The following is a 25889-nucleotide window of genomic DNA, read 5'->3' as shown; positions in this document are numbered from 1 at the left end:
TTCTCGAGAGCTTGGTGCGTACGTATAATGAATGGCACTGTACCGCTTTTCCTCATCCGCACTTAGCGCTTGACAGGTAAATAAAAGCGATCCCCATCGATGTGTTCCTTTTTTTTACGACCGGAAAGTTCAACTATTTTTACATTGTAATTGTTGTCACTTACATCAGATGTCAATACACTTTGACACTCATCCAAAGTTATGGAAACGGCCTATATCCGATACCTCATATAAGCACCGAACGTTTCTTGTTGCTTCATTCGTAGTTTATTCAAGAATTTAATATACAGTAGTCTTTAAGATATTCGGATTATGGCCTGCTGAGATTTTTGACTCATGCATTGGTCAAGGAACACTGACTTCTGTTATCTACTGGTCACATGAAATACCCGCCAAATCAACCAGGAATAATTCGCTTTTCCTAGAGCCTTTCATCCGAGTAAATGCGTTTCTTTTTGAAGCTTCAACCCACATATCAGCCAGCATGTAGTATTTCCAACGGCAAATGCTTTCGCTGCATGATATTCGCAGAAAAAAAAATCTGATAATCTGGAGCCGAATTCCCAAAGCGCTTCGTTCGTAAGTGCTCTTTGCCATTGGCCATTTGCCAATGATATGTCCAGCATCAGGATTGGCTGAAATTTTCTCTTAAGAGACAATTCTAGCATAAGAGCTCTTTGTAAGCCGAGCTCAGAGCCTGCACGGATTCTGAACCGAGTATTTCGCATCGAAGTGCGCATCGTAGGTCACATGATTAACTATACTGCTTCTTTTTCTTCTTTCTGCGGTTCTACGTGCCAAAACCAGTTCTGATTATGAGGCACGCTAACTATACTAAAACGACGATATCAGTCGGAAAGGAAAGTGAAAACTGCGACTAAAGAGAATGGTTATATCTAAAATTGGTAGGAAATCCTTAGGGCATATTCACTCTGGAGAACATATTTCCCAACAGAATGTGTTGGTCAACTCTGTGTTACCGAACATCCCGTCACAATGCACAACACCACGTAGGCAACTGCTGCGATGTTGCCCAGTGTGACAGCCTCGGCCACAAAAATTCATAACAGCGCTGGACCACACGTGTGGCCGAGTTCTTTTATTTCCATCGCACACCTTATGATGCCTCGTTTGGATTATTGTGCTTTATTGTGGGTGTGGCATATTTCATGGCACGTGCCACGAAGACGTAAAAGCACCTTTAATTTCATCATGGTGCATGTAGCGTACATTGCTAATTTTCAAACGCTAATGAGGGCGGTCGCATGCTGAATCGCGCCGCAGTCACATCTCTGCATATACGTTAGCGCGGCGAACTGTGCGAACGCTACATTTGCGATTGTCTTCAAGAAGCATGGTATACATCGCCCGATAAGGAAGGCGGTATGATATCGATTATAAAGGAATATCTCTTCACGTGGGTCGTCATCCGCTGCCATCATTCGATGAAAAAGACTACGCTAGCTAACGCGTTTGGGCCTATCGGTGAAAGGTTTGTGCTCTGTTCTCAATACAAAAGTATGAGGCACGTGAAGCCATATGAACAGGCGATACCGCTTGCTTACTGTTAGCACGGCACACGGGGGGTTACCTTATAGGATCCGACAAGTTGCTGATTGCCGTGATCTCACTCTTGCTTCCATAGCAAAGCCGTCGCGTGGTTATTTTCAGGTGAGAAGAACTAGGGAGAACGATGAAATAGCCGCAGAGAGTGTTGGCCATGTGGCTGTTTGGGCTTGTTGGTATATGGCACAGTAGTGAATTGTAGCGCAGATATACACAACGACATCAAAGAGGAGACGACAGACGAGCGCTATTACAGCGCTCGTCTGTCGTCTCGTCTTTGTTGTCGTTGTGTATATCCGCGCTACAATTCACCACTTGTCCAACACGCATTTTGTTATTTTATTTTTGTTATCACATGTCTGTTGGGCAACAATTGACCAACATGTTGTTCGGCGCTCGTTGAGAACATGTTTCCGAAGATTTGCTAGTAGTCCATTGTGACAGGGCCGCCGGCAGCCCATTTAACGTGCAGTTGCGGACAGTATATCAGCGAAATTGCTGCCCATTGTTAATAGGCCCACGGTATCTGCGTCATTCGATAGTAAATTGCTTCAATGGATCTTTTTAGGCAACTGAGTATAGTAGCGAAAGGAGCTGTACTTTCCATGTCCTCTTTATTTTGTCCGAGTGCAACAAATATTGTAACATCGTGTTCGTATGTTATAACATAAAATTCTGATAATCATAACATATAAATGTATCACATAAAATACTTTTATGTTATGTTATAGCATAAAAACACACTATAGTGTGGCGGCAAGTAAATGGGTAAGTATTTGATATGAAGCCGTAAAAAAACTGCGGCCACAGGGCATAAAAGCACGAGGCCCCACACAGTTAGGGTTGTATGCAAACGCGTCTTTACGCTTCTACGCGGAGCCACCTATGTGAAAATACTGTACCTCTCTCAGATACCCAGTAGTCATAGATAGCCAATGGTATGCATAACAGATAGGCTGTAGATATTCTCCAAAGCTATTCGTTCGTAACTGTTTGCCATTTGCCGGCCGCCTTCGCTAATAGCATGTCCAGCGTTACGACTGCATGGCTCGATTCTGCTCTTGCAAATAGTCTTAACGTGTAAAAACTTTTCTGTGAATGCTGGCCCTGTTGGGCGCAGTTTTGCTTAGCATTGTGACTGCAACCTTTAGTCATAAAACAGGACGAAAAAAGAAGCATGAATGACGGCCTAAGGTGCTGCTACCATCATGAGCACCGCATAGACCACCTACAAGTCCAGCCATTGCTGTAGGCTTTTTCTCAGTGAAACTACAGGGGTTGTCCCTCGCCAGCGCGAACAGCGTATCGGAGCGAGCAATGTTTCGCAGGCCACGAGCAAAGAGTGAGCGAAGCCGCCGGCACAAAACCATCCCACGGCGTTTCAGCACATTTCTTGGCAACTGCAAAAGGCTAGGGGCCTCTGAATTGCGGTGTAATGTGGTGTAATCCAGTGCGTGCCCTTGATTTCGCAGTCATTGTTGGTCTTCGCCGTAACGAACCAGTCCAGAGACTCTTGATTTCCTAGCCTTGATTTCCGTGCTGGCCGTGTGAGTTCTTTTGTGTGCGTATGTCGTTTCGATTCATGCCTGCTTTCGCTGGCCGCGCAGGCTTCCGGCCGCCCATTTTTCATCGGCATCGAACAGTGGAGAGCTTCAGTTCCGTGCACGGCATGCGAGTGGACATAAGCATGCCGTCGATGAATCGAATTACTGCGTTCGTCTTTAAGACCCGCTGCGTTGTGCGGAGCTTTTTATTTAGTACGGCCTGTCTCCACTGGGCCCTTGGACTTGGTGTATGTTAGATGGTGCGTACGTTATTATGCTATGGATTTATTCATTAGAACGGAGCAAACTTAGAATGTACGAGTACAGCAGGTGGGCTCCTTTACTTCTCAGGATGACAGGCATCTTGAACATGCGAGGCTTCCTCTGAATTTGTCTGCTGTCAGGAAAGCGAAGTTGCGTGAAGTGATTGAATATATATATATATATATATATATATATATATATATTATGGGTGTGTGTGTGGGGGGGGGGGGGCGAGTTTGGTGTTCAAACGTGGGGTTTTTTCAGTCGTCTTGTGGTACTAACGTGATTGCATGTTTCCACACCAGTTGTCTACATGAGGGCCAATCAGCAGCGCGAACACCGCCTTTCCGTGACGTCATGATAGTGACCTTGGCCCCTCGATTGGTGGGCTTGCTCGCAGTGATACGGGTGGGTTCTTATCATATTTCTGTCTCACGCCGTTGATTATGATTAATTTGTCTTCTCGGATAGCGTACACATTAGCAGAAAGAATTTATCTTAGACTCGTCACCGGATGGTTGCTTCGATGCTGCCGGTATGACACGGAACATCGTTGTAAACAAGCGTCCAGAAAGCTCAAAAGATGTTAAAGGTTTGATTGCATCAGCGAAAAATGACCCCGTGCTAATATTTCAGGCAGACTATGTGTTAATATTTCAACCAATTAAGCTTGGCTGCATGAGCGAAAAATAACAGTGTGCTATCATTTGAGCTAGCTCTTCCACGTGGAATATTTTGCGTGTTTATCAGCGGTCAATGTGTTCACTGCGCAGCAGACGACGTGAACACAACGAAGCTTCTCTCAAAGATATATAAATGTTAACTAATGGTGCTAAAGGCACTGGGCCTTCTGCACCATAAAGAGTTGTCATATCGCACAAACAGTTCTAAAGCAGACGAGGACGAAGTAAGGTACACAGGCGAGCACTGTTCAGGAAGTTAGGGTAAATTAAGTATAGAGCCAGACGTGCATGAAATAAAGCGCAGAAGCAGGTAAACTTGGCCTTTGTGAACGTTCATATTGGAAAGACAACCAGAAAGCAGAAGAGGCGCTCGCGTGTGTCACCATTGGCAGGTTTTTTTGGGCGGCAGAGCAGAACACATTCACAGGCGCATCGAATAAAAGGAAAATGCATCGCATGAATGCGCATGACTGGCTGAGTCTCGTGATGGTTGCACGTGCTGCGAAGGGACAGTGCCAATGCGCTTTCGCTTGGTTGGGCGAGTCAAAAACAGCTGCGTCAGCGACAAGCGCTGCAGAACGTTGTACTTGTCGAGGTTACTGCACCGCATTTGGCCAACACTGCCTGAGATTAATTTGATAATCATAAGTAAACACAATGTTTGTAAAGTTTATTTGGTTGTGGCTTATGTAGGCTGTAATCGCTAATCGCCGTTGATAATGAGCTCTACAAAGATGAAATAGCAAGAGCTAGCTACTGGATTGAAGAAACATTTATCTAATCAATTAGTCGCATGAAGTAGTTTTTGAGCTGTAAAAACTGCACAGTAATGCGAAACCCACAAGATGGTGAGAGAGAACGATGGTAATGACAGCGATAATGTAGCGTGAGATAGTATGGACGGCTATCGTGTTGTCCGCGAAAATAGTTTGGAAATTGTAAAATGGAAAATGGTAAAAAAAAATTGCCCGAGGCACTTAAGATTGCTTACGTGCGCGAATGCGAAATCATTATACCGTTTGTCGACCTCGGAACGTCATGAACGCGCTCATGAACGCACACACTAGGCACACTTTTAGTAAGCCATAACCGTGAAACCGCCGTGGCACTGGGGAAGCTTGATCGTCTCGTACCCCGGAGGTGCGGGTTCTATTACCACCTAGACCGAAATGTACCAAATCTTCTTTTCAAAGCCATTAATTTACTTTGTTTACAGGAAACCTCCCTGAGCAATGTGACGCCAATACGAGCATTTTTTTACGCGTTTTTACTCTTTCTGGCGTCTGCCATTTTTGGTACCATCCTTCGGTCACGCCGACGGATTTTCGCGTAATGGGGCATATAACGCTCTTTCGCATTAATAAGAGCACCACAAAAATGGGCGCGCACACTGGAGGAAACTTGCATCTGTCATATCCTGTCAGTCAGTCATTGTATATGCCCTAAAATAGTGCTGAAACAGGTTTGAAGTCGTGCAGTTAAACGGTTGCCCTTTGCGGAATTTTCGCATTCAGCTTTTTTGGTCGATATGGCTGAGCAGCGTTTGGCTTTCGCGTCATTCTTTCTTTTATAGAGCGCAGCGCTCCTAGGCGCCCGTTCCTGCGGCGAGTGTCGGCGTCCTCGGCGTAAACGAACGAACGAGCAGAGCGAAGGATGAAAGAGCGAACGCGGAGCGCAGAGGGGATGAAAGACGGTGATAGTGAAGAGAGTGCGAGGAGGAAAGCGGAGGAGGATGGTATGGCGAAAGGGTGAGAACAAAAGCATGGTGCCGAGCAAGACGGGCTCTGCGGCTACAATGGCTACGAGATGACGCCAGAGTAGCACGCGTCGTCTGTTCACCGATGACGCCACCGATACCACTATATGGAAACAAAGCGCTCCATGAGCAAAAGTCTGTCTGCAGCGGCTGCTGTGAATCGCGCCCACGCGTCACCCACGCGCTGCCTCTCACGATCTACTGATTAGCTAGGAAGTAGCGCCACACTTCGCTCCGTTTGCAACGTGCCACACGAGACAGATTGTCTGCACCAGCCAATATATATATCGCGAAAAGAAAACACGTATTGGCCCTTTTCGCGGAGCAGTTTGTTTTAGAGAAACGAGATGGCGATCACGGCGGCGCGCCATATATAACGTCTCCTCAGCGACCGCGCACCAATAGGAAACCATTACCGCTTCTACCTTGCTTCTGTGTGATCAGCTGTCGGAAATGCAACTGAGTTTTCGCTCACGCACTGTGCTCCAATCATGCTGGATTGAATCATGTGAATTGAATACGTGTGCAGTAGTTGGCGGCAAAAATAGTGACTAGTACATTAAGGAATAGAATGAATCTGTGTGGCCAAGTTCGCTGACCGCTGCTGCAACTCTCCGTACGTGTTATCGGCACTTCTAGGTGTACGGCTTTCCTCGAGAATACAGAAATTTGCTCATCCGCCAGCGTTGTATCGCTAACCTTCAAGGAAAGGGCTTCAGCCCCGGAACGTCAGCAAGAGTGAGTACCGCTCGTTAAACAAAGGGAGTAGCGCGGCTTCCTGTCATAGTAATTTTCGCGCACAGTATCTACACACATCTACCCCAACTGGCACAGAAACTTACGCCCACTCTATCGCCAACGTATCAAGAAATAGTGAATGGGCGCACACTTGAATATACGCGCACTATACATACGCACAATAAGTCACGGTAATACACATAGCGCACGAATGGTCGAAGCTGAATGTTTAGTGACGGTGCACAAGAGTAAGCGAGTTACTAGCGATAATACATCCTTGCTACAACGTATTACAATGTGCAAAACAGCTACGTTTCAAGCCTTGTGCGCAGAAAGAACAAATCTATAGGAACTGAGCACACTCGCGAGCAATTAGGCAGGAAAAAAATCAGATAGTGATGGCACCGAAGAACTTTACTGAGTCAGAAACGTGACAAACCGCTGCTTCAAAATATTTGCCAAATAAATAACGACAACCAAAACACACTTATCCTGATTCAGTTCATGGGCGGAAAGCTTGGATAGCTTGGAAATACATATTTAGCCACACTTTTAGAACAAGCACTATATACGCTGCTCGCGCCGTTTGGACATAACTTGATCAGCACCGAAAGCGCTTTTGCATGTTCTCTGAGGCGTTGGCCAAAACTTCGTGTCGTCCGCCCACTCAACGTCTACGATATCTCCCGAAACAGAGGTTTGCTAAGCCGCACCAGCGTCATATACATCTCTTGTAAACACGGAGGCAACGGAGGCAAGCAATGGACGCGTCACCACGTGATCAAACATGGCAGCGCCCACGGGATCGCCGCGAACAGGGTGACTAGAGATGCGCTCAAATTTCGCGTTAGGGATTATCGAATTTCTTTTCTTTTTCTTTTTGTTTTGGTAACGCTACGGGGTGTTTCCTAAGGGTCTCCCGCAGACTTCCTGTAAATATCTCTAAGAGAGCTTACAATTAGACACAGTTGAATTTGTGAGAGGGATTAGAAAAATAAAATGAAAAACCAGCGCAGGGATGATGTAACGATATTCTATTACAATGCACTTCTTTATCGTGCTTCGTCAGTGGTCAGGGCGGCGTTCCGCCAGCGTTATCACCAGGATCGGCTGGCCGTCAAACATGATGAGAAAGCAGTAGAATGGAGAGAAATTAATCCTTGCATTCTACCTGCATAGTACTTAAGAAGCTTCAATATAGCCTGTGGTTGGGAAAATTGGTTAACAACATGGACCTGGCGCAAGAAAAAGACAGACACACTCGAGAAGAACGCGCTCCTCGTCGGCTTTCTGGCGTGTATATCCACCTTTTGGCACTCAGATCTTCTTCATACTTAACATGGCTCATTCTCAGCCACGTAACAATTTTCCCGCGTTTTTTTTTCTAACTGCGTTGTAAAGTAATCCTCACTACTCCAAAGGAGTAATTTAATTTTCGTGCTTTGATTACTTTTTTTATTTCGGGTCCGTTTTAATCAGTCCTATTTAAATCTCTCTTTTTTTCTCAATTTCACTGTCAAATGTCGAAAGGCCACAGTTTAGATGGACAGCACAAGCTGATGTACTATAGACCCATTTTATCAGCGCCGTGTCATGACCACAGAAATCTTCCGGTCATGCATTTTTCTCAGCCAAGTCAGCGAATGAAAAATAATATGTTGCCTCATATAGTTAACTATAGGTACATTCGACCGATTCTTTAACAATACCACGCAAGCATCGACTAGCCGGCCGGTGAGCGCCTTCTATAACGGCGCGAAGCGACCAGATCCGCAAGAACTTGTTTATCTATTGCTCGTCTCTTTTTTTCCTGCCGATTGCGTCGCTTCGCGCCATTAGAAGGCGTTTACCCTCCGGCCATTGGACGCTCGCGCCGTACTGTTAAAGAATCGATCGAATGTAGATGGTCTTGATGGGTTCAGATATAAGGTAGGTGCCCCATGCGTCCAGCTCAAGCTCATGTCTGTATGTATTTGTCAAACATTCTATATCTGCAGCAAAACTCGTGCCACCTGGAGAGCTCTATAGGGGCTATTGTAACTTGTGCGGTTCCAGAGGGCTTAATCGGAAGTCATTTGAGTGTGTGTAAGCATAGAAAGGGTCCATACGCATTTTTTTTTGTCCTAAGGTAAAAACATCAGCTGCCCGTATTCACAAAAATGTTCTAACGCTAACGCTATTCATAAGAGCAGATGTCAGCCGATCTTATAGTATAGGCGCAATGGCAAACAGTACTTATGAATGAAAAGCTTTGTCAATTCGGCCCCAGAAATTTCTGTTTATTTGAAGTTGCATCAAATGAACATGTAGAGCACAAATTTATTCCACTATTTAATTACACTAACAAAACAATCATTATTTCAGAATTTAGTCGCTCAGATTTGTGTGTAATGATGAATCTTTGTGATACCGCTGTGCGAAGAGGAGGAATAGAAGGAGTGGGAAGTGCGCGAGCGTGGTGCATCGTATGATGGGAGCAAAGACAGCACGGACGACGACTAGCTGCTGAAATTTGATGCAAGCGCTGCAGCTTCGCAACAGAAAAATAATGATAATAAATTAAAAAAAGCGCCAATTGGCTAGGCACACGGTGCATCGACGAAGAAGGGGAAAAAAGAAAGAAAGAAGAAGAGAGATAGAAAGAGCAGCGAAAGCTGCGAACACACGTCGGCCTTTCGAACGAGAGAAGGCGGCTAGGGAGCGAGCTTGACGGGCGCTTGGACCCGGGCTCACGAGGTCTCTACATAGCCGTCTGTGCACTTACCGATGACCCGGGGTCTTCCCGTAGCAGGCTGCGGCGTTCAGGGTAGAAAATGTAGAAATATTTAAAAATAATTCTAAGGTTATTTTTGTATTGCATTGAGAAGTTCTACCACTGTCCGCTAGAATAACAAGCACTGGGCACCTATAATGGCCAGAAAATTATTTTCTTAATGAAGAATTTAAAAAAAATGATTCATTCATTCATTGACGAGGTCCCGATTGAGTTTCTAACTACGGGACCTCCTTCTATATATATGGCGCTTGTAATTCTTATCTCACTACTAACATTAAAAAAAACTGATTGCTTGCTTGCTTGATTGATTGATCGTGCGGCTTTTTGTTCTCTACCGTGAGACAAGTGTACGAGCGATGCTCGCAGCGGGACAGTGACAACAGTGTACACCAATACGAGCGGCCGAATGGCCGTTTGAGAAGCGAGTGATACTGCCGAGATGTCCATTTCCGCGTAGACTGCCGCCGACTCTGTCTTCCTCTTGCGCTATTTTGCGCAGTTTGTTGCGTGACTCCGCTATGCGCACATCAGCCAGAACAGACCAACCCAACCTTTGCCTCCATGTTTTCAAATCCACTCTGTTCTGTGCCTCTTTTCTTTGTCCTGTGTCACGCTGTTCAAGATTTTGCTGTTCGACAAGATGTGCCAATCAGCAACCGAAATGAACACGCTGTTAATAGAACACGTGCCAAGTTCACCTTCACAACACGAACGTGAACAAAAACTGCACTACAAACATTCGAGCCATGAATTGGCTCAAATATTTCTTGTGCGCTGCTTGTGGTGCATTTGCTAATCTGTGAGTTTATCTCGCCAATTCAACGCAGATCTGCCGCTAACTATGGATGAAACACCTGTCTATTATGTCAGTAAACAAAGGAATCAGACGTACGTCATGCATGCGATGGGGAGCCATAGGTAACACATACCAATCGCACGGCCCAAAATTCTAACTTATCCTCCCATATGGATGCATCAAGAGAGCTGCGACCATGCGCCTGCGAACTTTGACAAATGCTGTCCCTGCGATGAGTCCGCTTTTACAGCGTTCTGCTCTCGCGCCGTTTCAACCTGTGTCCATATGCCCCTGAAATTGTTTCCTGCTTAATTCATTCTCACTTGATACCGTGCTCCTACTACTTTGTTGAGGGCGCCGTCAAACGTCGGCAATCGCGCTCAATCACGTAGGGGCGACAATGAAAGTGGGGAGGCGGTCGGCAAACCTACCATCCGTCATCAGTTAGCGGAATGATTGCTCTTGTATGCAGGCCATCTATGTGGGCTGGCGAGTGACCACACTTCCAGGCCGCACCCACTGGGCGACGTCCCCAGCGCGTTGCACCGTGCAACACACTTGCTGGCCACGTCTGAGCAGTGCTCCCATGGCGCGCGGAATGTGTACTTGTCTTCCCTCGCCAACTGTCACTTCCATAACCAGCGGGCCGTTGATTCGAATGCTGCGTGCATAGCAGCGCTTGTTTTTTGTTCGACGTCGTCTGGGTCTAACCGAAGCCGTTATTGCGACATTAGGCGAAATTAAGTGTGCTGCGCATATCAGCGACATGTCGTTCATGGTGTACATGCTTTTAATTAGGCCCACGAGCTATCCTCTCAGGCCTCGCTCGCTTTTATCGCAGCGAAAATGAGTTTATGATCAATCAGATTCTGCCTTCATCGCGGAATAGAGCGTACGTGGACTTAACCTACGTCACTAAAAAAACTACTTTTGATGTGTTTATCAAATGTGAAATGAAGTTATATACGTGGCATAGAGAGAGTCATGCGGGCAGCGACAGCGCGGAATATTTTCTCTGCAGTGCGAGGACGTTGTTACATCCCTCAGCAGGTGGTTAAGCGTTAGCGAGGGCCGTAAACAGACAGTCGCTTGTCATTGTCGAAGGCTATATGTTGGTGTGCCTGGCCCAGAATTTTCGGAGCGGTTCGTAGGCCGACATGAACGGCTCGCAAGAATAGACTCCAGCGAAAGAGACGAACTCGGCAGCCATGGACATATCGCGCTTTCCTGCACCTACATAGGTGGCGCAGCGGAAGTTGACATATATCAGAGAAAGAGGTGACAAGGAGGGCTCAAGGAAACACGCGCGTCTCGAGAAGCAAGTGGCCTTTAGTGTAGCTCAGCAAACTCCGTTCTAAAGAAACGCAAATGTGTCTCAGCGAACGTGAGGTTGCATTTAACGCCCTCCGCGTTACATATCATCGAATTGAGGAGACCGCGAGCAACGTAGTCCACGTTCAGTCTCTTTGCTTGCAAATAACAAGCGCTGTAAAAAGATCGCCGCATCGGATCAACGTAGAAGTTTGCGGCGGAACCGGTGTTGTAAACACGAGTACATTTTTTGTCGTGTTTTCAAATATCTCTTTACTGGTCTAGAGTAAGCGCCGAACACTTAGTCGAATGGTGACCATGGTACTGCTTATTGTTGAGCGAAGCTAGCGCTGGCAGTCATAATGCTACTTACAATAAACGTCACGTGCATTCACGACGAGACGCATGTCTCACTGCATAAGCCGAGCTGTGCAATGCTCTTTGAGAATCCGTAACTAACGAGGAAACAGGGACTGAATTCACAAAGCTTTTCTTTCGTAAGTACTGCTTACCATTGGACGCAGCCTTTACTAATAATGCATACTAATAATTTTTTTTGTAAATACGGGCCTAGTTTAGCAGTGCCAAAACAAGAAGCTGCGCGCGATACGATCAGCTCTGCCAGCACGCGCTGTCACGACAGTCAACGTCTGCGATTAGTGTTTTTTCGTACTATAAGGTGATTTCGTAAAAGGGCGACGTTTTAAGGTCACACTTTTTAGTTGAATATTGCATATTGACTAAATTGTATACTTTTGAAGGAGCATCATTCCTCGTCAGCCGCATTCCCAACGATTTCAACTCATTTTCCACAGTGTTTCACAATTAGCTCACAAGAAAAGCGAAGCAGAAACACTGAATGCGGCGCAACATTAAAAAACCCCTAACCAAGGTGGCCCCATGAAAAGCCTTCTTGAAATACTCTGCGCACACGACCATTTCATCGCTCACATTCTTCCCCAGTCCGCCGCTTTATCGGCCACAACTTGTTTCGTTTCTGAACCTTCGGAAAATGTTGCAGGCTTATTTTCACCGATATTTCATTACTTTAGCACCGAGGCACAATGAACATGCGGTTATTTTTCGCCCGTCGATCGCTTTTCACCATTCCGAAGAGCACTGAAACGCTGCGGAAACCGCATAAGCCGTGAACCAATCATCGCTCTACGGCTTGGGAGAAAATCCGCGCGGTGGCGCCAGCGTATATGAACGGCTAGGGTGCCTCGATGCGCTCTCTCCGCTGCCTCTCCGTGTGGAGAGAGCACGTCGAGACACCCTGTGGACTACATATAATGCTGCTCTAGCAGACAATGCAGAGGATTTAGAAAAACTTGCGAATGCAAAGGGGATGCAATGAAGCGAGACACGGGATGATCATTTTTAAGTTTTATGTAATTTTTGAAAGTCGCCTATGGCAGATAACGTAATTTTTGTGTTTCAGCTGTATTATTCGAAGAGACGGACATCACTAGCAGGATAAATCGGCCGGAACACATAATTGGCTTATTAACTAAAATTCACAAATTACTTCGTAATTAATTACTCTACGGCACATATTGCAATTTACAAATTGTAGCCAGGGAGTTTGCAAGACGTATCGACTTGAAATAAATTTCCAGGATTACACCTGTTCGGAGATATTATTTCCGAACGTGTGGGACGGACACACATGGGCCTTCCAGTTACTTTCGTGCTTCAATGCATAAAATATAATGTTTGTTATAAAAGTAAGTGGAACACCCGCCGGGGTGGCTCAGTCAGCTAAGGCGTTGCGCTGCTGAGCACGAGATCGCGGGATCGAATCCCGGCCGCGGCGGCCGCATTTCGATGGAGGCGAAATGCAAAAACGCCCGTGTGCTTGCGTTGCAGTGGTCAAAATTAATCCGGAGCCCTCCACTACTGCGTGCCTCATAATCAGAGCTGGTTTCGGCACGTAAAACCCCAGAAAGAAGAATAAAGAAAAGTAAGTGGAACAACATAGCATATTACGGCGAGTTTGATGGCGCATATATAAAAAATGATCACCCTGAATATCTAGGCCACAAATAAATCGGGAATCGCCAAATACGGCAACAAATAGGAGGGAAAACATGTACGGTAGCACAAAGCGCAGTGCCTAGCTATTTGACGCCCGAGCTTGCTGCCTGAGGCCAGAAACGTACCGGAGCAAATATTCGCAACAATATGAAGCATGCGTCTGCTGCAGCAAAAATCTGGCGACAACTCAGTACATTGTAACGGAATACCAACATATTCAGCTTGCAGGAACCGTAGGAAGCGTCCACCTTCCATAAGCGCAGGGACTAAAAGCGGATGGAAGCGCGAACTGACCAGCAGTCGAGGTAAGCGAGAGACGTTTAGAGTATTGGACGAAAAAAAAAAGGAAGGAAGAAATTGAGAGAGTCGGATTTGTTACAGGCACAGGTTTTATGGAGAGAAAGATGACTAAGGAGAGATAAGGAAGGTACTAGACTCCAATATATGTAGCAAAACCTGATTAGCTCAAGCAGTCTAGGTGACTGGTTCTTGCCGCCCTGTTTCAAAGGGGGATTCCAATAGAAATCGCCACCACCATCACCATCACCATCATAATCATCATCATCGTCAGTGCGAATAGAAAAATCACTTGCTAGCCGAGCCCCTGACACTGAGCTATAAGAAAGAGATCGCGACGCGTTCAGCGGCCCTGTACCTCCTTCGCAAACAACTCCACAAACACTACGAGTGACGGCACGTGCTCTATGACCCCGAGCGCGAAACCCATGCCGCCGGCCGTTGTCGGTATGGTCTGGTATGCGTGCGTCGCCGTAAATTCCTCGGACAGAGCGATTTCTCCTCTCGCAGCTGTTCTGCCCCACACAGCTGCATCAATGTGGAAGCGAAAGCCTCGGTCCTAATCTCGTCTGCGTCGGGCTTTGTCAAACGAACAGTGCTCGTGCACGTCGGTGGCGTTATGGACGCAACTTGTATCTGCCGGTGAGATTGAAGGCGCGAGCTCCTTAGACTGCATTTGAGGTCTCGCAGAAGCTTCGCATCCGCTAATTCGTCAGAGCAAAAAGCATTCGAACAACAGCAGAGGCAATGGCAAAGGATTGTCTGGGCAAAGGCGCTGGTAGAGAGTATCTTTCTGCCGCGTTACTTTTTCGCTGCCTCTGCGTGCTTTTTTTTTTTTTTTTTTTACCATGAAGCTGTATTTGTCACTTTCCCCTTGCGTTTCCAGATTTCTGACGCATTCTATCTGGGAACAGGGCACAGTACTGGTGAAGAAAATCCCGAGTGAAGCTATAGTAGCGGCCGGCACTGCGTTCATCGTTGACAGTCGGCTTTATTTTATTGAGAAGCGACTAATGCTTTTCTCTTTATGGTCAACTTGATTTTTATGAACATTCCTGGATAATATAGTAAGTTCATGGGCAGAAGGTGTCGGGCTAGTTACGCCACTTGTTATGACTGCCCCTGTAGTGGATATGGTGGACACTACTTCTGTAATGTGTATACGATGTGCTACTCTTTGGTGCCGCGTTCGCTGCCGGGAAATGTGGAGAACGGGAACCAAGCAAGATATGTTGCTTCTTCTACCTACTTCCTCTACTCTGTTAAGAAAAAAACAAGTAAAGTTCAATGCTCCCTTCTCAAAAACTGCGTACAGTAACACCACATGGTAAAACAGTTTGGGAGTGAAATTCATCTGTTGCAACCCGCGAACGTGCATCTCAACAGCAAACTTTAAACAATGTCATTTGCAGGACGACACACGTAGACAAGCGGCTGTTCGTCAGTGTGAGGCTTATGAGCTGCACATCCCTTACGCTATAGAAATGCGTTACATGCGCGTATGCCGCGCATGTAACGTGCTTATGGTGGGACATCGCATCAGAAATGTTCATTTGTGCACAGCAATCAATGTCGCGTCATTCGGGCTAGGAAAGCCTTCATCAGTATTAATGCATTTCACTCTCTGCTTAAAAGAAGCGGATAGCCATATCAAACAACTATACATAATTAACCGGATCAAGCCGACAGTTATATATATATATAAAAAAAAGAGGGATAACTTGAGTTGCCGCATGTGTACTTGAAGCTGTCTTCGATATAGAAAAGAGCTTCAAGCATAGCTTGGAGGCGCTTGGTCTTACCAAGAGCAAAGCGCGAATTCTTAGGTCTACTGAATATACCTGTGCTGTTTACAACACGTTTCACGGTGACATCCGCCAACACATTCTGAAGGAAACAACTCAGCATCCGCCACTGCGGCGGTTCTTGTCACTGCAACAGCACACAACACGTTACTCTGCTTTGTTCGTTATTTTTATACTTCTTTTTAATTTCGTTACTGTAACGCACTCCTTCGCCAGCGCCTTTCCTTGATGTGGTTAGTATAGGACTATGCAGGTTTCTTGCACCGGATGCTTTTCTGGTGCCAAATTTTTGTTTTACGTAAAGACTTTGACGAGTGTAGAACGCCATATGTTGCGAGCTGGGAATAGTGGTGAATTCCATGGGGCGAACAGGAGTGTTAAATGATTTGAACGTTCCCTCCCGCTAGCCGAGACAGACATGAGCTCTACTGAGAACTTATTTGGAGCGTTTAAAAGTGCCATCTTTACCTTTATGAATTCTTTAGGAGCAAAAACAAAGAAAAAAAATGTTTTAACTTTCAGATGGAACTTAACTTTTTTTACATCTGTAAATTAAACTGCACTTCAGGCTCTTCGGTAAAAGAGCTTAGTGGCGCGCGTATACGACTAAATGAAGAGAATCGAAGATATCCCCATTGTAAGCGAATGTGGACAGTTACTGAGCAACACTAGAAAACGCACTTTCGTACAACAGTCAGTCGATTCTTATCTGTAATAAACCCGTTCAGTTGCTCTGGTTCACAAGGCAGCGTTAAGCGTCATAATTAACTCTATTAGGTTGGTATCTGGCAGCGCTGCCGGTTTGCGGCGGTCACACTCGATCACGGCAACTGGGTTCCTTCTTTCCAACGACGAGATGGCGCGCGGCACGTGGTCTTCTCGAGGTGTGATCGAAAGCGAGGAGTGAGAAAACGGAGCGAGCGTGTGACGCAACGCCAAGAGCGCGGGCAGTGCTCACCTCGTCGACCTCGGCCTTGGACAGGGAGATCGCTCCGGCCGCGGTGTCCGCGAGGGCGTACAGCAGCAGGACCAGGAGTCCCGAGGAGGCGAGGGCGGCGGCGGCAGGTCGCGGCATGGGCTCGCGTCGTCGGCGGACCGTCTGCGGCCGAGTGGCTGCTGCACGGCTCGCGGCCAGGCATAGGCAGGAAGGGGAACAGATGCGCTTCCAAATGACGACAGCGCTTCGGTCGGGGAGGAGGGGCTCGTTAGGCCTCTCCGCAGATGCGCTGCCGCAGTCGTGCTGCGGCAGGTTATCTGGTGCACCGAGCGCCGGCGCCGATGCTGCGCCAACACCGACGGACGACGCTGGCGTGCTCGACGCAACTGCCACAGTGCGCGACCACCGCCTCGGAACCGCGCCACTCGTAATGCGCGGTTGTCCCTCCTTACCAGCATAGGAGACAATTTCCCCCTTCATCCCCAGGGATCCGTCGTGACCGGCGCGTGCCACCCAACACGACCCTTTGCCGTTTCAGAGGAAACTACTAGGAAACCGATCCCGAAATCACTCATTTCGTTCTGTTTCTTGGCTAGTGTCGCCAAAAAATTTGTGACTCTCGGAATGCGGTGGCTACCTGGGGAGAAGAGTGAGCTGAGCTGACGCAGTTTGTTTTTGCTGCGTGCTCCTTGAGACACCCGCGGCAAACGGCCGCGTCTCACACGCTAAAGGGACACCGCGCCGGAGCGGGGGATTCCACGTTGCTCGCGGCGAAAAGAGGGTCTTCACAAGGGTCGTGTCACCCAGATCAAATCAGCGCTGCGGCGCTTGATACACTTTCTCGACTCCCAGACCGAACGAGGTCAAACCGCTCCCCGACGCCACCGACTGTCACGGCTCTAGCGTTGGGAACTTCTCGGCGCGAGCACTTAATTTAGCTATCTGCTATACAAACGGAGCGCAGTTATAAAAGGCTTGTAGCCGCACAATCTCTAGAAATAGTGTCAGCCCACCATGTTGGCTCTTTTCCGTTTTGATCAAAGAAAGGTTTGCGCCAATGCGGAAACTTCCATTCGCATGTTTCTGTACTGACGTCACTTGACGGTCCTTTTGTGCGTCTTCGCGCTTGGCTTTTCCGATATTAAATCTCCCGATGGCGCATTCTCCAATGTCGAACGAAAAGATTTGCACTGCAGAAAAGCAGGGTGGGAAACAGCTCATGGACTACGTTACGCTCTTTCCTGGAATTAACAGGCAGCACTGAGCAGCTATAGCCACTTGAATAAGTACGCGTGTGCATGCGCTCCGTAGTATGCTGGAATTTTACCAGCCAACCGCTGACGCGTCAGTTGTTAAATTTGGACTCACGAAACCTACACCGCGACAAAACAAAAAGAAAAGCTTTCATAAAATGCTATGAATCCCACTTTCGTGTAATAAAGGACACGCCCACAAGGTAGCGAGAGCGTATATTGTGAAAAAGAGAAAAGAAGACTTGCTTAATTACCCTCATTATATATTATACTCGTGTAGTGCGTCTATCTTCAAGACACTGTCGACGAGCAGTGAATGCAGCCAGCACATGACCCACAGGCCTAATGATCGAGGCAAAGGTCGCCTTGCGAGAGGTGTGTGTTACATGAACACTTTTTTTTTTTAATTCTGAAGTACATTCTTTTTTCTCTTGCTGGTTTCTTAGTATGCTGAGTCCCACATATTCCTTATTTCCCTGCGTACGAGAGGCGCGGATATTCCATTTGTTGTTCCGATGCTTACCGGTCGTAACTTCATACATCGCGCTTCATGATACTGTAAGCGAAAATTTATTAACGAGCTCGATATTTCTAGTTCACGGTCTTGTTTAAGTGTGGGAATAATTCGCGGACAGTAAATTTCTCCATGCTGAAGGACAGCATGTCTACTGTGGAACGAGCGCGAATTGTTCGCTGGACAAATTTTTCGCTAATGGTAGGCAACTCGCGGAAATCGTAAAAATGAAGTCGTTTACGCTTTTCAGTTCGTGGCTATGCTCCGATCGGGGAAAGTTCATGGCATACCTAAAAGTGTCTTAGATGTATACCGTTGGGAAAGTTCCCTTTCATATTTTTATTCAGCAGAGCGTGCTGACAAACAAAAGCAAGAAAATTTGCTTTACTTTCCTGCCGATAAATTTTTTGGATGGCTATTGTTCCGCGTCAGACCAGCACGGTAGAGCATATTTGCCTGGTTTGGATCATATAGAGAAAGCGCGCTGCGCTTGTTTTAAATTGTTTGCTTTCTACAAAATGAGCATAAGAGAAAGGACAACGAGGTTATGAAATTATCTACACTGCATACCGCAAACAGAGCATGCAAGAAGACGGAAAAGACGAGGGCGTTTTGTGTCGTTTTGTGTGCTCTGTTTGCGCTACACTGCACATCAACTATAGTCCACCAGCCTATCCTTTTGTGAATTTGGTCAAGAAGTTCCGCCCGAATTGTTTTAATATACATGTGAGCCAGTGGTCAGCTTATCCGTGACGGTGTCCTGATGTCCTGTTCCAACTCCTCAAATCTGCCCTATTTTGAGAGACATTTGTTCGGTGTCTTTTTGTATGCTTGTGGCAAATGCCGTGCAAGGTCTACGTTGACGTGAGTACAAAAGGTATGCTAAGAGGGATGCCGCCATCATCATCACTACTAACAAGATAATCCCTACTGCCCGAAGAAAGCTCTCATCCCTCACACCCATGGACCTAAGATCGCCTGCCCAAGAAACCCGCCCTAGCTCCGAAAGCAAAGAAACAAAGAAACAAACTAACTAACTAGCTAAACATGGCACCAAGTAAGAGAGTAGGCACCAGCGAATTGTTATAGTGAAAATAATATTAGCGAAGGAGACGGGCTCATTAAAAAAAAAGCATTACCTTTCTAAGTTCACCCTTCTTAGATCGTTTGCTGTGAACTTGCTGAGCGAGTAATTGTGAATTACTGCTCAGTACAGGGCCGCTCGCTTGCGTCAGCAGACTTCTTATTGTCACAGCTTATATAATTGATTGTTATATGCACACTGTCGACACAACAGCTTGTCTTTCTACTGGGCACGTAAAAAAAGTATGTTTTTTTTTTTTAACTGAGGCACTTCATCAAAAATGTTATTCAAATTTGCACCTGTACGTGTCAGCTGCTTTTCCAATTTCCCATTACACACTGTTATCATCATCAGTAGCCGCCTATTTATGCCCACTGCCGGACGAAGCGATCTCCAATTACGTACCCCTGTCTTGCAGCGGCCAAGTCTATGCATGTGAATTTCGTAATCTTATCATACCAGTTAATCTTCTGCCATCCTCGAATGAGTTTCTCTTCCCTTGGCACTCCATACTGTCACTCTGTTAGATCACCGGTTATCTGTTGTACACATTACATGACCCTACACAAGTTCATTTTATTCTCAACTAGAAATTCGGCTGCCCGCGTTGACTCTCCGATCCACACTGCTGTCTTAATTTCTCTTGACGTTACGCCCATCATTCTCCCTTCCATCGCTCGTGGCACGATATTTAAACTCAAGCTTATTTGTTATCCTCTGAGTTTCAGCCCCATAGACTAGTACAATACACTGATTGCATAGTTTTATTTCGAAGGATATTGGTAAGCTGCCGTTGATGACTTGAAAGAGCCATGATATTTGCCATGTGCGCTCCAAACCATCTTTATTCATCCTGAAAGTTCCTTCTTATGATCCGGGTCATCTGTGACTATGGGGCCTGAATACTCGAACACACTCCTGCTCTTGTCTGATGAGTCTTTCTCTGTGTATGTGTGTCCATTTGCGCTTCTCTAGTCGTTATGTACTCCTACACAGCTTCAAGAGTATGGCTACCAATCACGAACTGTGCGGTTTTCCTGCCTGCCTTCGCCCAAACGCTGACTGACCTAATTCACGTGCGATTTGTATCAAATGACACGTGCATTGAACTGACTGTCCGACTGGTCGATATCTCCAGGCCGTGGCTCTCGAAACTTGTACTGTAAACTTTTCGGTGTTCTATACCTGAATGGCGGTTGCAGCACTCTATTCGGCAAGTGTCTTCTCGAGTATCACAACATTGTTGCAGACCCCAAGGCACACAGCCCTTCTAACGTCCAACGTCAACCCCCCCCCCCCCCCCGTCCCGTCCCGCGCACGCGCTCTTAACCCACCGTGTGTCGCTCCTTCTCCTGTCACCATACTAAAGCGGAGAACGTTGAATTCACCTTTATATGGAACCGGCCGAACTTTTCACTCAGTGCAACGTGTCCATACTGTCTCCTTCTAGTGACGAAAGTAGATGCCGACCACTTAGTATGGACTTGTTCACCCTTGCAAGCGGAACGCTCCCGTCTCATACTGCACGCTGGCCTCCGCTACAGTGCCACGGCTAGCTATGATCGATGGGCACATTGCAACAGATACCACAAAACACTGCTTGAATTCATACACAACACAGGACTTACAGCACACATATAATATACACCAAACATTGTGCCTTAAGGCAAGCCTTTATCGCATTAAAAAGAAAGGGGGCAGGGTATAATTGTAACGCCAAATGTACAAAGCACCCAATTGCTCAGGGACAAGTTGCCTGTATGTGTCCTCATCTGGGTACAGTGGCAGGCAAGCGGCCGTGCCCGTCGACTCTGTCACCTTCACCTTGTATGAAGGGCAGCCTCTCTTAGCGCGAATGACAAACGCATTTTATTCACCTAAAGGTTTGTGCTTTTGAAGGGAACGAGCATCAACACTCGTCGGAGGCTGCCTCACCCGACGGTGACGCGGCTGGTCTGTGCGGACGGATGTAGGTCCTGCTCGCGAGAGTGCGTTTAGGCAAGGGAGCAAAACAAGTATCATTTGGCTGAATGAATGGATACGGCGGTACTGTAATGACGAGGCGTGGTAGAGGTCGTGAGTGAGCCAGCTCCGGGGTCGGCCTTCGTGGTGGCCCTTGCACCGTTGACAGATTCCCCTATGCCACCGGATTCTGTTGTTTTTGCGACGGTTATCTTCCAATTCTTCGGATCACGTTCTCTGTTATTTCGCTTTCTTTTCTATCCTCCGACCCACACTTGAGTCCGTCGGACGACACGAGCAGAACCATATACGCACGCACTTACGTGACGCGAGTGCAAGTAAATTCTACGTAAAAGCGGTTCCTTCAGCTCAATCCGTCTACAGCTGCTTATTTTCTGCAGGAGGCCTTGAGTATTAGTGCCGGTGAGTGCCGTTGTCAAGAATTCCCGCTGCCATGGGACACAATTCAATTTCTCATAAGGACTACGTGCACTGCCATGGGTCACAATTTGATTTTCCGTACGTAGATTGTCTTCTTTAATGCGTTGTATCAAAGTGGGGAAAAAAAAGTATTTGTGTGAAGTGTGGGAAGCCGGCACGAGATAGATGTAAAAATGGATCGGAGAGCCCGAAGAGCGTGCATCTGTATGTGTACATACATATATAAATGGGAAGCACAACTTTGCGGTTATCTTAGGTTTATTTACCCAACAGTTTCGGTCGGTGGACCGACCTTTTTCAAGGGATACAGGAAATTCTGTATCATGTACAGCATTCCCTGTATCCCTTGAAGAAGGGACACACACACACACACACACACACACACACACACACACACACACACACACACGCACGCACGCACGCACGCACGCACACACACACACACACACACACACACACACACACAGCACGCAACAGCACGCACACCCACGCACACACACACACCACACACACACACACACACACACACACCACGCACGCAGCACGCACGCACGCCGCACGCACGCACGCACGCACGCACACACACACACACGCACGCACGCACGCACGCACGCACGCACGCACACACACACACACACACACCACATACACATATATATATATATATATATATATATATATATATATATATATATATATATATATATATGCAACTGTCCGTGGTCTGCTCCGGACCACCGGCGTCATTTGCACTTCGCTCCCGTAGAGTCAGGACGTGTGGCGAGTGAGCTTCTGCACAAACAACTCTTTGCAATGTGGTGAACTCGGTTTAAATCATGGATCCGGGACCTCAAAGAGGCGCGACGTAATGCTAATGCAATTCTGCTGCATTTACCGCTAAATCGCCGCAGATTTTTTTCCCCTTTCTGATGACTCCATGGCACCGGCACAGTTGTAAATGTGGTGACGTCACGTGTCGACCATATTAGCACATGACCACAAGACCATTACCCAGAGACAAAGAAAGGTCGACGCGGCGACTTCAAGAAAAATCGCTACAGATAAAGGCTTTAAATTTGCCAAAGCCGCACACGGCGAAGCTGTTCGCTTCAGAGAGATCCGACGAACAGAACATGTAATACACCGTGTTTGTGGATGCATTTAATCAATGCAGCGTGGATATGACCTGGGAGTTCTTTTTTGTAAAAACACGTAATGCTCCATGAATGTCCGAACGAATTGTGACAATGTCAGTTTCTTGTGTGTGTAGGCAGATGGCTTCGGCAATAGCCTGAATGTCTGCCTCTGTAGGTGAGGGTACTGCTTCATGACAGTGAGTTGTCGGGCTTTTTGGTCTCACGACTGCTGTAGTAGTATTCTCAGAGCCGTGACCTGCGTCGACGTATTAGTTGTCGTGGTCAGGTGTGACTAAATGATCAACACGAGCTTGTCGTCTGCCTTCGTGAATGTAGGATGCCATTCATATTTTTGGGGATGGGTAGGACTTTGATGTTCGTTCGCGATAGTGTCCCATGTTAGTGCAGCTGGCTGGATATCTGACAGATGTCGAGTCTCATATACCTCAGGCTTCGCAGGATAGCGCGACCTTGGGAAGACGTTGTTAGTCGACGGTGTTGAGATTCCTTGTGAGCATTAGTTTTTTTTTTTTTCTGCTGCAGAGACTTGCTCCCGAAGTATTCCCGAGCTGTTCAACGCGGTGATTTAAGCCCAGCATCTAACGAGCAATAGAAAAATTGCATCCAGGTAAGGCATGATTATGAAAGCTAACCCCGACACCTTCCGGCATAGATCGAGTTGTCTTCATGTGAGCATTGCTTTTGTTAAAGCGAAGCTTCCATAGCCCCATTCTGCAGTTTTGGAGGTATCTTTGATCTAACTTCTATTGACTGCGCAGGTGCACACGATGTCAAAACGCTGCGCTACCACAATTTGGGGAAAGTGTGCCAAAAAATAGATTGTTTTGTACCGACTTTTATATAGTGCATGATTCGGACCACACATTCTACGCCATTTTCGTACGCTTAACTCTCATGAATATCTAATCAGCCCCGGTCGATTGAGGCGTTTGAATTTCTATAAATTGTGCGCTACATGTGTTCTTAGTTCACTCACGTGATTTATGACGCATGCGCATAGTAGCGAGTGATGTAAACGCGCCGAAATCGTCGGCACGGGGTCTTTCATCAGTAGCAAGAGCAGCTGTGTTTCGCAAATAACTGAAAAAAAGGTACTCTGAACGACAAACCTACCTGCCGCGGTAGCCCAGTAGCTAAGGCTTTGCGCTGCTGAGCTCGAGGTCCCGGGTTCAATCCCGGCAGCGGTGGTCGCATTCCGTTGAGGGCGGAATGCGAAAACGCTTCTGTAGCGCGCATTAGGTCCACGTTAAAAACCCCGGGTGGTTGAAATTAATCTGAAATTTCACACTAAGGCGTGTCTCACAATGAGATCGTGGTTTTAGCAATGAAAAACTCCAGAGTGTAATTTTTTACCAACCAATCAGAAAGAGGCAATAGACGTCATGATAAGTATATAAAAGATGCTACAGAAGACCCTTTTTTCTCAGTTGTGAATGGCACACCCTCAGAAGATCCAGAAAGCTGCTGAACAAGAAAAAAGGGAACGACCCGAAACCATGGACAGGTCGTAATCTGTGAATAAAGGGACCATGCACATTTTACATAACATGCATTGCGTTTCAATGCACCGTTCTCCAAAACTAAGGAAGCTTTATAAATATTTATTTATTTATTTATTTGATCATGTTGGAAGTGCTGCCAACTTCTGTCGCCTGCTTTTCTTCAAAAAACGATTGTGCAATGAGGAGGTGGGTTACGTGAGGTAATAAGGAAAGCAACGACGAGCATGTTAACGCTGAGGCGCTTAACAGAATATCTATAAACATACCGCTGTGCACTATAATAGGCACGTGTTATGGCACGATAACATGGAGATTTAAAAAAAAAGAAAGAAAGAAAACAAGCTGAGCCTCTGTGTTCGTGTGTGTGGCGTGCGACACGCCACACACACGAACAGTCTCGAACGTGAATCTCGAGCGTTCGTCCTCTTTATTCATCTCTCGCCAACAGCGTTTCTTTGCTTTACAACCAGCCCTAACAAGAAGCCGAATAGCCCAAATCGACGGGTTCTGGGATGTAGACAGATAAGAGCACAACCACGCAGTTTGAAAAGGGATACCCTGGCCTATCCAAGATGACTCTTCGCCAAACACTTCCCTCCTCCCCTTAAGTTGTTTCAAAGAGGTCCGTATTGCACTAGCGCTTCTTGCCAAGCTTGTTTTGTATTCTATAATGCAAAACAGTTAAGTGACAGCACTAGTTACGTTTAATGCATTGAACAGCCAAAATAAGTGCTGATCGATTGTGAAATCAATTACAGATGTGCTATCCACAGCTATGCAGCCGTAGCAGGGTCTTGAATGTTACGTTTATTTGACCATTCATTACGTGGGCGTCATAAACCTACGTGCGGACCACCTCAGAAAAGTATTTTTCATCTAAGTAAAGCTAAGGTTGTAAAATTAGACGCAACGACAGAGCTTTGTTTAATACTTAAAAATCTGTCATTATTTTTTGCAGCTCCTTATACTTCTATAACATGTTTTCCAGGGCGTCAAACGCAAAGTACAGCACTTCTGTGCATATTTTGCATAATCTGGTGTGTTACAATAATTATAATAACTTATCTTGCTCATAATATGTATTGCTTAATATGCAATATGTAAGCGCCCCGTGCTGGCTGTTTCTTTTCTCTGTGTGCATCCCTGGCACTGTTTCACAATTACATTACCGTACTATGTGTTGAGTACAATTACACTATTTTCTGCAAATCTCGTTTTTTTTTCTAAGTTGAAATATTCTGAAGGTTTGCCTTGCAGCCTCTGTGTTGTAAATATTTTATAAATAGTAATCAGAGGTATTGGAAATAGCAATACAAACAAGTGATTGCATGGGGCACGCACTGAAGAGTATGTATGCAGACTGTCGTTATGATGAGAAAATTTTAAGCATGCGGTAATGAAAGCGCCAAATGAGAAAGCCAACCTATAATGCAACATTTAGAAAGAAGAAGAAAACCACGGTTGGA

At 46.4% G+C, this 25889-nt stretch overlaps 1 protein-coding gene across 3 annotated transcripts in view; it reads right to left on the bottom strand.

The window, feature by feature from the left end:
* Window positions 1-25889, bottom strand: part of LOC119457096 (coagulation factor IX-like) — a 131769-nt gene that overhangs the window by 62737 nt on the left and 43143 nt on the right. The window contains exon 1 of one of the 3 annotated variants that reach the window (XM_037718924.2): window positions 16532-16795. The exons of the other annotated variants lie outside the window; for them this stretch is intronic. Within the exon in view, the coding sequence (XP_037574852.1) occupies window positions 16532-16648 (117 nt within the window). The 5' untranslated portion in view covers window positions 16649-16795. Of the gene's footprint in view, window positions 1-16531; window positions 16796-25889 lie in introns of those variants that run through there. 3 annotated transcript variants of the gene reach the window in all.

This window comes from Dermacentor silvarum, chromosome 1 (genome assembly GCF_013339745.2).
Source record: "Dermacentor silvarum isolate Dsil-2018 chromosome 1, BIME_Dsil_1.4, whole genome shotgun sequence".
Lineage (NCBI taxonomy): Eukaryota > Metazoa > Arthropoda > Arachnida > Ixodida > Ixodidae > Dermacentor > Dermacentor silvarum.
This window is presented reverse-complemented; position numbering and strand designations above follow the sequence as displayed.